Source organism: Macaca nemestrina, chromosome 5 (genome assembly GCF_043159975.1).
Source record: "Macaca nemestrina isolate mMacNem1 chromosome 5, mMacNem.hap1, whole genome shotgun sequence".
Lineage (NCBI taxonomy): Eukaryota > Metazoa > Chordata > Mammalia > Primates > Cercopithecidae > Macaca > Macaca nemestrina.
Genome location: NC_092129.1, coordinates 120,673,914 through 120,688,652, shown reverse-complemented (window position 1 = coordinate 120,688,652; position 14,739 = coordinate 120,673,914). Strand labels below are relative to the sequence as shown.

The following is a 14,739-nucleotide window of genomic DNA, read 5'->3' as shown; positions in this document are numbered from 1 at the left end:
GACACTGTTGTCAAGATAACAATAGACCAGCTCTGATTCCAGGGAAGATGGAATAATGACATTCCACTCTACTATTTCCCAGTGAATGTAGCTATAGAAAGCCTGTCGCTGCTGTTTGAGGACTGACTCAAGCAAACAGTAGCAGATAAAATGGGTAAAAGACCCAAATGCCAGTGAATTTACCAATTTTTCCCCTCAAATATCCATAGCCTGAACGTAATGCTTCAGAACTGGCCATAGATGGAGTTAGAGAGTTACGGGAGAACTCTGGTTCTGACTCAGAGTGGGAAAAGTAGACTCCCAATGCCTAAAGAGAATACCAAATTCCTTCCCCATCCCAACCTCCCTGTACTACATCCCTTTTTTGTTGTTGTTTTTGTTTTTCTCTCTTATTCTCTGTCCTAGCCTTAAGCAATTCCATCATGCGGGTGGTGACAGCTGATGGTGACAACAGCCTATAGTAGTCAAAATTATGAGGGAGGGGAACTTTTCTTTCTGTTTGCTAGAGTAATTTTTCCAGGGGGTAGGGGTGACTCCTAGTGTTTTTGTTTTTTATTATCTGTTCTTTTGCTTCTTGCATCAGATGGGGGTGCAGTCATGGAAGTGAAGAGCAGAGTATTAAACCCTAACTTCCTGGCAAGAGGTCTAAGTGGAAAGGAGCTGGAGTGCACAGGGGAGATGGCAGAGGGAGGAGCTAAGCAAAGTGACCCTATCACATTTTTAATAAACTCCTAGATCACCCCTGTGTTGCATAGATGTGGATCTCTCTGATTTTATTCAGCATACCAAAGATAAAGAGAATGGAGTAATAGACCAACCATATCACAGATTGACCACTGATGGCAAACACTTAGGATAAATACAAACACAAACAGAACAAAGGTTTTAAAACAGAATGTACATTGGAGACAAGGCTCAGGGAAGCATTGGAATTTGTGACCTGAAACTAAACAAATCAACTGCTTGCTAAAATAAAATGCATATATCCTCAATAGGATTTAAATAAGATCCAGCATCTCATATTTATTATTTAAAATGCCTAGGGTATAGACTAAAATTATTCAACATATGAAGAACCAGAAAAATATCAACTGACATGGGAAAAGCCAGTCAACAGATGCCCATGTTTAAATGTCAAATTTATCTGACAAACACTTTAGCTATTTTTAAATGCCCTTGTAAATAATTGAGAACACTATTGAAATCAATGGAAAAATACAAAGTCTCAGCAAATAGATAAAATATATAAAGAATGAAATGAAAAATTTACAATTGAAAATTGAAGTAACTGAAACTTTTCATTGGGTGGGTTCAATTCAGAATGAAGATGACAGAAAAGAAGAGTCAGTGAACTTGACAGCAGATCAATAAAGATTATCCATCTAAATAGAGAAAAGAATTGGTGAAAACAAATGAAGAGAGCCTTAGACCTGTTAGACAATGAAACCTCTAGCATTTGAGACATCCGTGTACCAAGAAAAGAGATGAAAGCATGCAGTTCTAAAACAAACAAAAACCTTGAAGAAATTGTGGCTGAATATGTCCCCACTGTGCTAAAACACATAAATCGATAGATTCAATAAATACAATGAACTCTATACATTAAAAACAAAACCTTTCAGACACATCAGAAGAAAACTGCTGAAAGCTAAAGAAGGATAATATAGCTTGAGACATATTTATACTGGAGCTCTTGCTGTTGGACCCCCGCATAATATATCTAGGCTCTAATCTATTCCAATCTGCCAGAAAGGCTTTGAAATACTTTTCTTATTCCTCTCCATTAATTCCAGATGAGTTATCCTGGTTTTTGTTTTAAAAAGAAGGTTGTGTTGTAGCTTCTGCCTTTCTGTTAAATTGAAATATGTGAACATAAAATGAAACGCCCACTGAGATCATCATACTCTACTTATCCAAGGTGATTTTCCTTTAACTGTTTTATGGCCTACCAGAAAAATATTAACATATTGTAATTTTTATACATTTGAATTATTTATAAATGCAGTGTTCTGATGTAACACATAAGACTGACATATTTTATAAGTCATATACACATTATTGTGAATGACATCCATCACTGAAATTATTCTAAAAACAGTATTTTAACAAAATTACTCTAAAAGCAGTTTGCATTGATTCAGAAAGGTCTTCAGAATAGAAGTCACTGTGGACCATTGCTATATTTGAGCTAGATTCATAAAAATACAAGCAATCAAAAGTTAAAGTTAACATAACGCTACTTCAAAACAGTATACATGGATATAAGAGTATACATTGTAAATTGAAACTTTTTTCTTTTTATTACGTAGTGACTTAGTCAAACTTCTAATATCCTATCTTTTTCTGATTTTTCAGGCATTTCCCCTAATACAATATAAATGCTACTGTATCAGATTCAATTCTTAGTAAAGCTTAATCTCATTGAAAAGATTAAGAGGATTTAAAATAAATCTTAAGGTAGGAAGCTTAAAAGTGCTTTATATCTATAAAGTCACCTAAGAACTTCAAAGTTTCTAAGAAGACTTGCTAAAAAGAAGTCTTTAAAACATATGCAGAGATAGCATAGCGTTTATTTTGATACACAGATTTACTTTTATCTCTTTGAACATTTTCAAATCACCTGAGCAGTTGAGTATTCCTCTTTTATAACTAATCCCTTCCCACACCCACACACCCTGATGCATATACAGACCAGTGCACACATAGAAATCAACTGGCTTGTGTACGATTTCACGATGAGATATTTTAGGGGATAAAACAGGTATCGTTAAACACATCTACTCAGACCACTAATATTCTATTTCTTTTTGAATAAAGTGAAGAAGATCCTAGTTAAAATGTAAGAACAAGTAGGAAATTCAATTTACGCAGGATGGAGTGGAAGAGATAATTGTACTTGAATGGAATAGAATGTTAATTATGAAAAGAAAAATTACTGTATTTTGAATGATAAAGAACTCTTTTCTAAAGTTCAGTACAATAAAAAATTGATAGACACAGAACTACAAATGTTAGATTCCAAAGTTATTGTGGAAAGATTATTAATTTGGTTACACATCTTTTAAAACAAGACCATAGTAAAATACGGAATTCAGTATAGAATTTTCATATTCTAAGGTGCTTCCCAAATTTATTACCATTCGAAACAGTGCAAAGTTATGTAGGGCTGTTGATATAAGTGGATTTCCGGTGCCATGTGGAATAATGTTCTAATATTTATTTTCATCTGAAATCAAAGACATTGGTAATTTAAAATGATACACAAAAGGAAACAGCACATTTTTACAGCATAAAGTAACATTTTGATAAAATTATTAATATGGCTCCATTTCCACTTTTGAAAAAGTAAACATGAATTTATACATTTTTAAATAAACCATGCCCACAATGGTATGGGCATATCACTTGAATTAGTTCAAGCCAAAACCTGCCAATGAAATCCCTTTGCAAATACCAATGGTATTTTTCACAGAAAGTGAAATAATCCTAAAATTTATAGGGAACCACAAAAGACCCAGAATAGCCAAAGCCATCCTGAGCAAAAAGAATAAAACTGGAGACATCTCATTACCTGACTTTGAATTATACTACAGAGCCATTGTAACCAAAATAGCATGGTACCAGCGTAAAAACAAACACATAGACCCAAGGAACAGAATAGAGAACACAGAAATAAATTCTAACATCTATAGTAAACTCCTTTTCAACGAAGATGCCAAAAATATACCCTGGGGAAAGAACAGTATCTTCAATAATTGGTGCTAGGAAATTGGACATTCATATTCAGAAGAATGAAACTAGACCCCCATCTCTCACCATAATCAAAAATCAAATTGAAATGAATTAATAATTTAATATAAGTCATGAAGCTACTAAAAGAACACATTGGGGAAACACTCCAGGACACTGTCTGGGCAAAGATTTCTTGAGTATTACCCCATAAGCCCAGGTAAACAAAATAAAAGTGTAAAACTGGGATAATATCAAGCTAAAACTTCTGTACAGCAAAGGAAATAATCAACTAAGAAGCAATCCACAGAATGGAAAAAAAGTATTTACAAACCACCCATCTGACAAGGGATTAATATCCAGAATATATAAGGATCTCAAATAATAGGAAAAAATCAGATAATCAAATTAAAAATTCAGCAGATGATCTGAACAGACATTTCTAAAAACAAGACATATAAATGGCCAACAGGTATATAAAAAATGTTCAGCATCATCAATCATCAGAAAAATGCAAATCAAAACTACAATGAGATATTATCTCACCTCAGTTAAAATTGCTTTTATCCAAAAGACAGTCAATAACAAATGCTGACGAGGATGTGAGGAAAGGGTAACCCACATACACTATTGGTAGGAATATGAATTAGCATAGACACCGTGGATAACAATTTGCAAGTTCCTCAAGAAAGTAAAAGTAAATCTACCAGATGATCTAGCAATCTTGCTGTTGGATAAATATCAAAAAATAAATCAATATATCAGAGTGACATCTGCATTCCCATGCAGCTTGCAGCACTAATGATAATAACCAAGATTTGGAAGCAACCTGCATGTCCATCAACAGATGAATGGATAGAGAAGATGGTGGCACATATACACACTGAGGTAATATTCAGTCATAAAAAACAATGTGGTCCTGTCATTTCCAACAACATGAATGAAACTAGAGGTCATTATGTTAAATGAAAGAAGCCAGGAACAGAAAGACAAACTTCACATGTTCTCACTTACTTGTATGAGGTAAAAATGAAAACAATTGAATTCATGGAGATAGTGAGTAGAATGATGGTTACCTAGAGACTGGAAAGGGTTGCAGGGAAGGAGAAAAGGACAGTTAATGAGTTTTAAAATATAGTTAAAATGAAAAAGATCTAGTATTGATAGCATGATCAGGTGACTACAGTCAACAAGAAATTATTGTACATTTTATAAAAACTGAGAGTGGACTTGGAATGTACCTAACACAAAGAAATGATAAATGTTTTAGATAATGGACACTCTGTTTACTCTGATTTCAGTTACTAGTGGGAATGTACTCCTAATTTTCATGTGTTTGAAAATTCAACCAAAAGTACAGAATAATGAAAAATGACTAAGACCTAGGATACATAGTGACACTCCAGTTCTGCCTGCAGTAGAAGCTATCTTTAGACAGCTCATTGCATACCTATATCAAAACATTACATGTACCGTATAAATATATACATCTAATATGTACCTATAAAAATTTAAATGTTATAAAGTTTTAAATAACTTTTAAGTTGAAAATGCAAGGATATTAACATGGATATCATTTTCAAGTTAGTGACAGAAAAAAAAATTGTTGGAATTTAAAAGTGGGGGAAAAAATCCATTGACAATAGACAAAGCAAGGGAAGAAGAGTTAAATTAGAGGAGAAAGCAACACTTTTGATTCAAAGTAATATGATCCAAAATGTCCACAATTTCCCTGTGATATATAGGTAATCTTCTAAGAAAATCTGCATTGTACATTGTGGGATACAGGATTTCTGTGAAGTTTTGATTATTAACATAATTACATTTGTATATTGTATCGTGCACGGTAGTTTAATCTCAAAAGAGAAAAACTGTTTCCCTTTAAAAGTTGATGTAGTATATGTCACAAGGTGTAGGGGAGGGGGAGAGCTATGTATTCCAACCAACAAATAATTTCAAAGGTTGGGAAAATGTCTTTCTTTCATTGGTTAAAAAGTAATAAAGCTCCTATCAGATATTATAAGAGCAACATTGTCTGGTTCTAGTACCTACAGAGAAATTTTGCAGTGGAATATAAATGAATCCTAATAGGTATGCCATTGCAGGAGATACAATGAAATGTATACTGAGAGTTTCTCAAAACAAGAATCTACCATATGCTTAAGGCTGAAAGTTAAAGTAACATTTTCTGGTTTATTACCATTTGAAATTAACTAAAACTGGTAAAGCATTTGTGAAATGACATAATTGTGAAATCTCCTACAAAAATATTTTTTAAATTTTGGGGAAAAAGAAAAACTGATAGAAGTAAGAAAACCCTGCATATGGAAATGCAGGCTGGAGGGGAACACAGAAAAAAAATTAAATTAAATTAAATTCAACAACAACAAAAACTTCTGTTACTTCTGAATATCTCTTAATTTCCACACCTATGCAAGATGGTTAAGAATGATTACAGAAATTTAAATATTTTCATAAATGAAGATTTAAAATGACAAATCATATAGATGGTAGACATTACTAATGTCTTGTGTCTCTTCCTTTATACGTATACATATTGAAGTAAGCTGAGACTTTGGTCAATGAAAAGTGAAAGGAATTGGTGTTGGTCATTTCAGGACAGAAGCATTAAAGAGTCATTGCTCCACCTGTGTCTTCCTCTGCCCTCCTGGTGGTAACAAATGAAGGTGCAATAAACTGAAACAGCTGGAAATACAGAGTGAGTCATTAGGTAGGGAAAAAACTGCCTCAGAGATTACTGCAGGTTTGCAGCAAATTTTCTATAACCCAGAACCAAATGTCTTCGGTGTTAATCTTCTGAGATTTTGTCTTTGTGCACCACAGTATAGCATATCCTATCCTGAGAGAGATGTTCAATAAATTAAAAAAAAAAAAAAAAAGGTTAATGTGTTTTTATACTTGAATGCAAATTTAGACAGTAAAATAGTCACTTAAGAATTACAACATCAAACAGTACTATGAACAGATGAAAAATTTATCTTTAATGTTTAGAAAACCATACACAAAGCCAAGATTATTGTTTTTTTTCTTCAAAATCTCCTTTGGCTCCATAGGACTGATCAGTAAAAATGATAAATCTTCACATGGAATTTAAGACCTAGCTCACCATATCTTTCAATGTCTAACTGATACTAGTGGGAATGTACTTCTAATTTTCATGTGCTTGAAAATTCAACCAAAAGTACAGAATAATGAAAAACGACTAAGACCTAGGATACATAGTGTCACTCCAGTTCTGCCTGGAGTAGAAACTGTCTTGAAGCAGCTCATGCAATCTCTCTCAACTTCGCTTCTGTTAAATGAAGTGAGTGGAGAGGGTAGAATCTCTTTCATTTACTCAATATATTAGTCCATTTTCATACTGCTATAAAGAACGGCCTGAGACTGGATAATTTGTAGAGTAAAAAGGTTTAACTGACTCACAGTTCAGCATGGCTGAGAAGGCCTCAGGAAATTTAAAATCATGGTGAAAGGCGAAGGGGAAGCAAGGAAGCTTCTTCACAAGGCAGCCGAAAGGAGAAGTGCTGAGAGAAGGAGGAAGAGCCCCTTACAAAACCATCACATCTCGTGAGAACTCACTCACTATCAGAACAACGCGGGGGAAACTGTCTTTCATGATGCAATTACCTCCACCTGTTCTCTCCCTTGACACGTGGGAATTATAAGAATTATAATTCAAGACGAGATTTGGGTAGGGAGACAAAGCTTAACCATATCACTCAATTTCAAAGACCTGCCTGCAGATTCCCGCTCTACTTTACCACACAATAGCTTTTGTTTCTGTTGTTTCATTTCTCTGACCTATCATTTTTCTTCTTCTTATTTCCTAGAAACATTTTATTGTTTCTATGGCTTATCAATATTTCAAGTACCCACCACAATGCCACTTCTTCCATAAAGCTTTTTTCTTCTCTCATTAAAATTGTCTTTGTTTGAAATATATTACATTATCACTGCCTCTTGTAGTGTTTATTTTTTAATCAATTATTTTCATATTTTGCCTATTCAATGTATTATAAATTCATAAACTGTGAAATACATGTTTAAGATTACTTATATGTCACACAATATCCAATATGGCCCTTTTATGTTGTATGTGCTCTAAATACACTTTTAAGAACAATGGGTGAAAAAGCACAAAATAACACCAGGACAAAAGTAATAAAAGAGAAAACTGAAACATGGCTTGTACATAATTATTTTCCTATAAGAACTTATTAGAAAGAGATCACTACCTTTATTCTATCAAGATGAATTATTTGTTCTTCGACTATATTAATCCATTTTCCAAATATTATACTTATATTTACTATTATCTTGTCTAAAACCTAAAAGCTTTCACTTATTCTAGGTCTCAGAGTTACTGAGTACTATAATCATTGTTTGGAGTGACTTTACTTGGGGGAACTTTGCATTTCACTGATCTCTGAAGAGTGGAGTATAACATTTCAGAATGCATTAGGAACATTTTAAGAGCAGAAAATGTTATCTATATCACTCAGGTTCTGTTGGATTATCTCACACAACACTGATTGGCACAGTGTGGAATCAAGAAAAAAGAGTTTAATAAATGGTTATTTTTTAAACTGCACTTTGAAAGGACATATATACATATGTGTAATTATACATATATTTGCACACACATGAGCATATAATATACATACACACAAACATATATATGTATAATTTTTACATGTCATCCAAATATACACAAAATGAGCAGAAAATAAGGAAAAATCCCTGTCTGGTGTGCATGTGTTGACCACTCCTCCGTTACTGAATGCTTAAGTAGCAAATATCAAGAAAACTCTTAAAGTTGCTTGAGTTTAATAAAAAGGCTGACATCTTCCAAGCAATAGTAAAATCAATTATGGTTTGCATAATGATTAACAGTTATTCTCACACATGGATTTATTTGGTATTAATTTAATAATATAAAACAGATAAAACAACTATGTATAAATAAAAAAAAACTGAAGATTGTCATTTGTCTGTGATCAAATTGTTAAAAATTTTAAGGTCATGGCTTGAGCCTAAGTTTTCTTATTCTAAATCTATACTGCTTTGTTTCTTCAATTATTAGTGGTATGTCAAAATTTTTCCACTTGGAAAATCTTAATTTATTTTTCTTTTAATCCTTTCAATAGTTAACTTTATTTGCTCATTAAATAGAGTTTTACCAGCATATAAAAGTGTTTACTGTTTTCTATCTATGAAAGAGTCTACAGCTGTTCTGAAAGCACCATGATATTATTTGAATAATTTGCTTTTCCAATTGCAGAAAGCCTACTGATATTATATTTATGGACACTTTCCTCTTATGGCCAGTGGCTCAAAATACTCAATCAAATCTTCCCTCCTGAGAATATCATTCTTATCGGAGATCAAAAGAGAAAAGTACACTGATCATGTTAAGATCTATCCTGTACCCCATCCCTAAATCTCTGCACCTGATTTAGTTCTGAATAGCTCCCAGGTGCTTTTCCCTAGCTAGCCTTCTATTAATTCTGAGAGCTCATTATATCTTTCCGGTAACATACCTTTGATTCAATTAGCCAGGGATATTTGTGTTACTTCTTACCAAAGAATCTTTGTGTTATTGTTCATAATCAATTTAATCATAAATATTTTTCTCAATACATTACATGCCATACAGGGCTAAGCACATACTTAATCAAATGTGATTATTAGAAAACAAATGACTTAATATATAATTGAATAAGGAATGTATTATTCAATATAATGTATCATCTACTGAGAATAGCATTCAGTGACCTACCCAGCCCAGAAACACATTAACTCATTCACTTAGAAAATGACATTTTGTTACTTGAGAGCTAGAATGCATGAGATGTAATTATCATTGGGTAATTACAAGAGTGATTTTTGCATTCCCATAAGTTTCGGGGTTAAATTTCTATACTTCATCATATATATGATGGAAGATACAATTTCTTTAATGATATAATACGATATGAAATGATATATACTATTATATGATACAATAAGAACAACAATAACACATTTATGTGTTAGATTTTCAACCATGGACAAAACACCAGACACCCAATTTATTTAAAGGTACACATTGTGGTTTGAGACGCACTTGTTAGGTTCATTTAAAGCCCATGTAGCCATCTGTATATTTAAAGAATACCTTTAAAAGAGTTTAATGGGACACCCATATTAAGAGGATAATTAGTTAGTGGACTCTATTCAGTAACTGTCCATCATATAGATCATCTTGCTTATAATCATAAAGCCACTGAATTCGTCATTGATATTATATTGCTCTAAGTCCATTGTATAACTCAGGTCTATTACGAAGCAGAAATAGTTATTAATGTAAACAATCAAAACATATGAAAAGGAGATAACTTAGTTTTGGATGATAGCAAATTTTAAACAATGCAGGAAGCCAGTTACAGTGGCAAACACCTATAATCCCAGCACTTCGGGAGGCTGAGGTAGGTGAATCACGTGAACCCAGGAGTTCCAGACCAGCCTGAGCAACATGGCAAAACCTGTCTCTATAAAAAATTAAAAAAATTAGCTGGTCATGGTGGGGTGCACTTGTATTCCCAGCTACTCAGAAGGCTGAGGTGGGATGATCACTTGAGCCCAGGAGGTCGAGGCTGCAGTGAGCTATGATCGTGCCAGTGCACTCCAGCTTGGGTAACAGAGCGAGACCCTTTCTCAAAAATAAACAAACAATGTAAGAAATCAGAAGTTAAATATGCAGAGTGTTGGTCATATAAACGTAAAATACCTGAAATCCTCACCAAAATTCCGTAAAGTAATATGATAAAGTGTTAATACCCTTTACATAAATAGCTCTTTCAACATTCCAGAAAAATTAATGAAAACTAAAAATTAAAAGTCAGTTTGAAAACAAGCTGATGAATTTGTACTATAATTAATGTTTGAGGAATCAAAAGTAATTTATTATTTTCTTGAATATTGGAACAATAAAAATATGCTTTCTATAAGGGTAGCAAGTAACTGATTTACAAATAAGGCATAGAACTTCCACCTAAAAAGCAAAAACAAGGCAAAACTCTGTGTGTGTGTGTGTGTGTGTGTGTATGTGTGATTTAAAATTAAATAAAAAAATAATTGTGGTATATGGAGTAGGCTACTTATCTTTTAAAATCTTTCTGAACTTTTCTAGAGAGTAAAAATCAATGCAATCTCTATTGCATTGTATACTAATGAAGTAGATTTAAGCCATTTAACCTAGGATTCTATTTTCAAATCTGTAAAATGAAAATAACAGCTTGTCAGCTACTTGAGAGGCAGAGGCAGGACAATCACTTGAGCCCAGGAGTTCAAAGCTGTGAGGTGCTATGATTGCACCTGGAAATAGTCACTGAACTCCAGCCTGGGCAACACAGTAAGACCCTGTCTCCCAGTAAAAAATAAGTAGAAAAAAATATAAAAAAAGAAGTCAAGAGAAGAGGAGAAAAGCCAGTCACGATGGTTAATAGTGGAGGAAGACAGTACTGAAAAAAAGGAGAGGAGTTAGGCAAATTACACATTTAAATTTTCTTTCTTTCTTTTGAAATAATATCTCTGCAGTAAATTATTTGGAATGTTCTATTAAAAAAAAAAACAAAAACAACCTGAATTTCTGACATGTGACTGTAGGTGATAGATCTGAGATAACCAATAAAATATCTTTCTAGTTGTTATACCTAGCAAGGCACTTTTTGAACCAATTTAAACCTATTTACCAGCTAATAAAGGAAAATGTTAGCAAAAATTCTAACATTCAAATATTTATTTCTCCTTTGTAGGAAAAGTGTACTAATAAGTGCTAATTAATATTTCTTCTTCAAGTTATTCTTTGTTTTCAAAACCATAACTACACTTCATTGAAAATTGTTTTTATACTTTTAAACATGCAGAGAATGAGACTGGGTTTTTAAAAATAGTCAGAATTTTGGTGCACGTCAGACATTCACTTAAAACACCAAAAGTTTAGAAAATAAGTACACCTCAGAATAGAAGTACTTCATTGTCGCTCCTTAAATAATCGAAATTGTATTGCAAATTTGGGTGCTTTTAGGCCATTTTATTTTGATAAAACTGTTTAGTTGTTGTTAGTTAAGTCAATAGAAAAATAGAAAATAAATAAAAGTGATTTAATTTTTAGAAACGTCTAGTCTGTATTTGGTTCAGACGTTATAGTTATTTATCTAATAATTATTATCATTATGCTTTGCTGATTTCCTTTAGGTTATTGGTTGTGTATTTTTCTCTTGTTTCATGTATGATGAGTATGTTTCACTGTTTAAAGACATCATATTGATAACAATGAAAGACTATTTACTGAACTTATTGATGTAATTTTGCCCATTACTAAATATAAAAAAAAAAAATTCTCACATTAGCATTCTAAAATAAAAATATTTGAAACGATTTTTACTTACCACATTATCATAGACATATCTGTGTAAATATATCTTATTCTGTTTATTTTATCTAAAATAATTTATTGTATTGATATTATTTATGAACTATATTCTACTGCATTAGTATACAATGAAATACAGATTGCATTGATTTTTACCCTCTAGAAAAGTTCTGAAAGATTTTAAAAGATAAGTAGCCAACTCCATATAAAATTTAAATACACATGGCAACAATAGAAATTGGGAACTACTAGTTTCAGGGCAGAGGGAGAGAGGCAAGGGTTAAAAAGCTAATTATTGGGTGTGATGCTCAGTACCTGGGTAATGAGATCTTTTGTACCCAAACCTCAGTATCATGCCATATACCCTAGGTAACAAACCTACACGTGTACCCCCAGGATCAAAACTAAAAGTTGGAAAAATAAATCTCTAAGGAAAGTAATTTATTGTCCCTTTGTTATCTCATAGAACCGTATCTGTAGTTCTCTTACTTCATTTGGTCTTGAATTATTATTTGTATTTATGGATTGTGTCACTATTAAGGGATAAGGTATTTAAAGCAGGGGCTATGGTTTGCTATTCTGTGACTCTTCTACAACTCTGATTATGGTTCCTAAGAGAAGTGAGTAGACATTTGCTGACTGAACCTGGAACTTGTGCATATGTCTATTATTATATTTTCTTAATATGGTATGCTTAATGCAGTGAGCTAAACAAAATAACAATGTGTATAGAGTATTGTCTAAAATACCCCACTTCCAATTGTTTAAAGTGCAAAAGAAATTATGTGTTTGAAAGTTAGGTGGAATAAATGAAGATTAAATGATATAGAACTAGTCAAAAAAGAGGATGACTTCATGGGGAAGTGAATTTTGATCCTGCTTTTGAAGAATGTATCAAATGTAACTTAGAGACTAAGGATATATGGAAAGAACATAGGCTGTGGATTTCAGAAAATGCTCTTATTTTTTTAGCTATGCAAATTTAAGCCATTTAACCTAGGATTCTATTTTTGAATCTGTAAAATGAAAATAATAGCACTCACCTTAATTTACTGGGTGTTTTGAGGTTTAAATGAAATACAGAATTTGATAATATTTTGTAGTTTCTAATTTTGAGTACACATCCAAGTTATTTAAAATTTTTTCATCTATTTCTTTATGCCATCAGAAGATCAAAAATTAACAAACAAAAAAAGATTGTCTTGTAAATAAGAAACACAGTATTATCCTTCCATATCTCATTCTTGATTTTACTATATCCAAATTGTTAACATAGATATAATTTTTATATTTTATTTTGCACGTACCAGATAATCCTTCAGACAATTGGTATAACCGTTCAGTCAACTTAAGATTATTACATTCTTTGTTATTCATTCTAGTTATTGCAACACCTGTAGAATCTATATCTTACTTTCCCGTCAGTCAACTGGGAGACCATATAGACTTTAAGGACTGGTTAGAGAATGATAATATTGATAAAATGGAAATTGATTGTGAAACTGTGAAAGAGGTTTGACTCCTACATATAAGACCATAAATCTATGAAGGGAGGAACTCCATATACATTGTTCACCATTATTTTCTTTCACTTTGATGCATGGCATCTAAAAGCTACTTTACAAAGATTTGTTGCATGTGTGCATGAATGAATAAATGAATGAATGAATGAAATTAAAAAATAAAATTTTAAATCTACAAAAATGCTTTATGTAAAATGCTTGTGGTGCATAAGCCTTTTGATGTGCTGCTGGATTCGGTCTGCAGTATTTTATTGAGGATTTTCGCATCAATGTTCATCAGGGATATTGGCCTGAAATTTCATTTTCTTTTTGCATCTCTGCCAGGTGTTTTATAATACTGTGTTAAAATATTAAAAACTAGTTCATTGTATTATGAGCTCAAAGCAAGAAAGAACATATAAAACATTTCCAGTAAGGTAATTTCTACTTAAGCTACTCTACAATATCTGTTTAATAAAAAACATTGAAAATTTTAAATTAACATTTATAATTGTTATGAATACACATCTTAATGTGTGTGCATATATATATATACACACACACACATCTTCAGACATATATATACAAACATTTATATATATACACACACACACACCTACCTTGACATATATTTAGAGAGACAGAGAGAGAGAGATCACACATGTAAAAAATTTGAATTAAGCCCTATTTTTGGTTCTCAAGTCTTGCTTCTTCCAGAATTTTTCTGTACATGTCTGTCAAGCAGACAAGTACCTTGGCTTTTCAGAAGCACGTGCAATCCTGAAGAGATTTGAAAATATGGACTCCTGGTGCTTTATGCAAGGCTGTAAAAAAGCTCAAATTTTCAATTATCATTGGATAAAATATTTATCAGTTATGTAATACTTCTCTTGACATTAATTCTGCAATTTTCTTTTCAGATTTTCTAGACTGTAGTAACATTCCACTGAAATATAATAATTCTATAGTTGGGAAAATGACTAACCACATGAAAAAGAAAGGGTACTATGAGAACATCACTTGACAAAAATATCAATCGCAGTCTGCCTCAACTTGAGAGGCACAATCTTT

At 32.4% G+C, this 14,739-nt stretch overlaps 1 protein-coding gene across 1 annotated transcript in view; it reads right to left on the bottom strand.

The window, feature by feature from the left end:
- LOC105479558 (protein eyes shut homolog) overlaps positions 1 to 13,543 on the bottom strand; it is a 325,034-nt gene extending 311,491 nt beyond the window's left edge. Inside the window, exons 1-2 of the mRNA XM_071096120.1 lie at positions 13,474 to 13,543; positions 7,174 to 7,296 (exon numbers count right to left, since the gene is read on the bottom strand). Of these exons, the coding sequence (XP_070952221.1) occupies positions 7,174 to 7,296; positions 13,474 to 13,543 (193 nt within the window). The remainder of the gene's footprint in view (positions 1 to 7,173; positions 7,297 to 13,473) is intronic.
- Between the last annotated feature and the right edge of the window lie 1,196 nt (positions 13,544 to 14,739).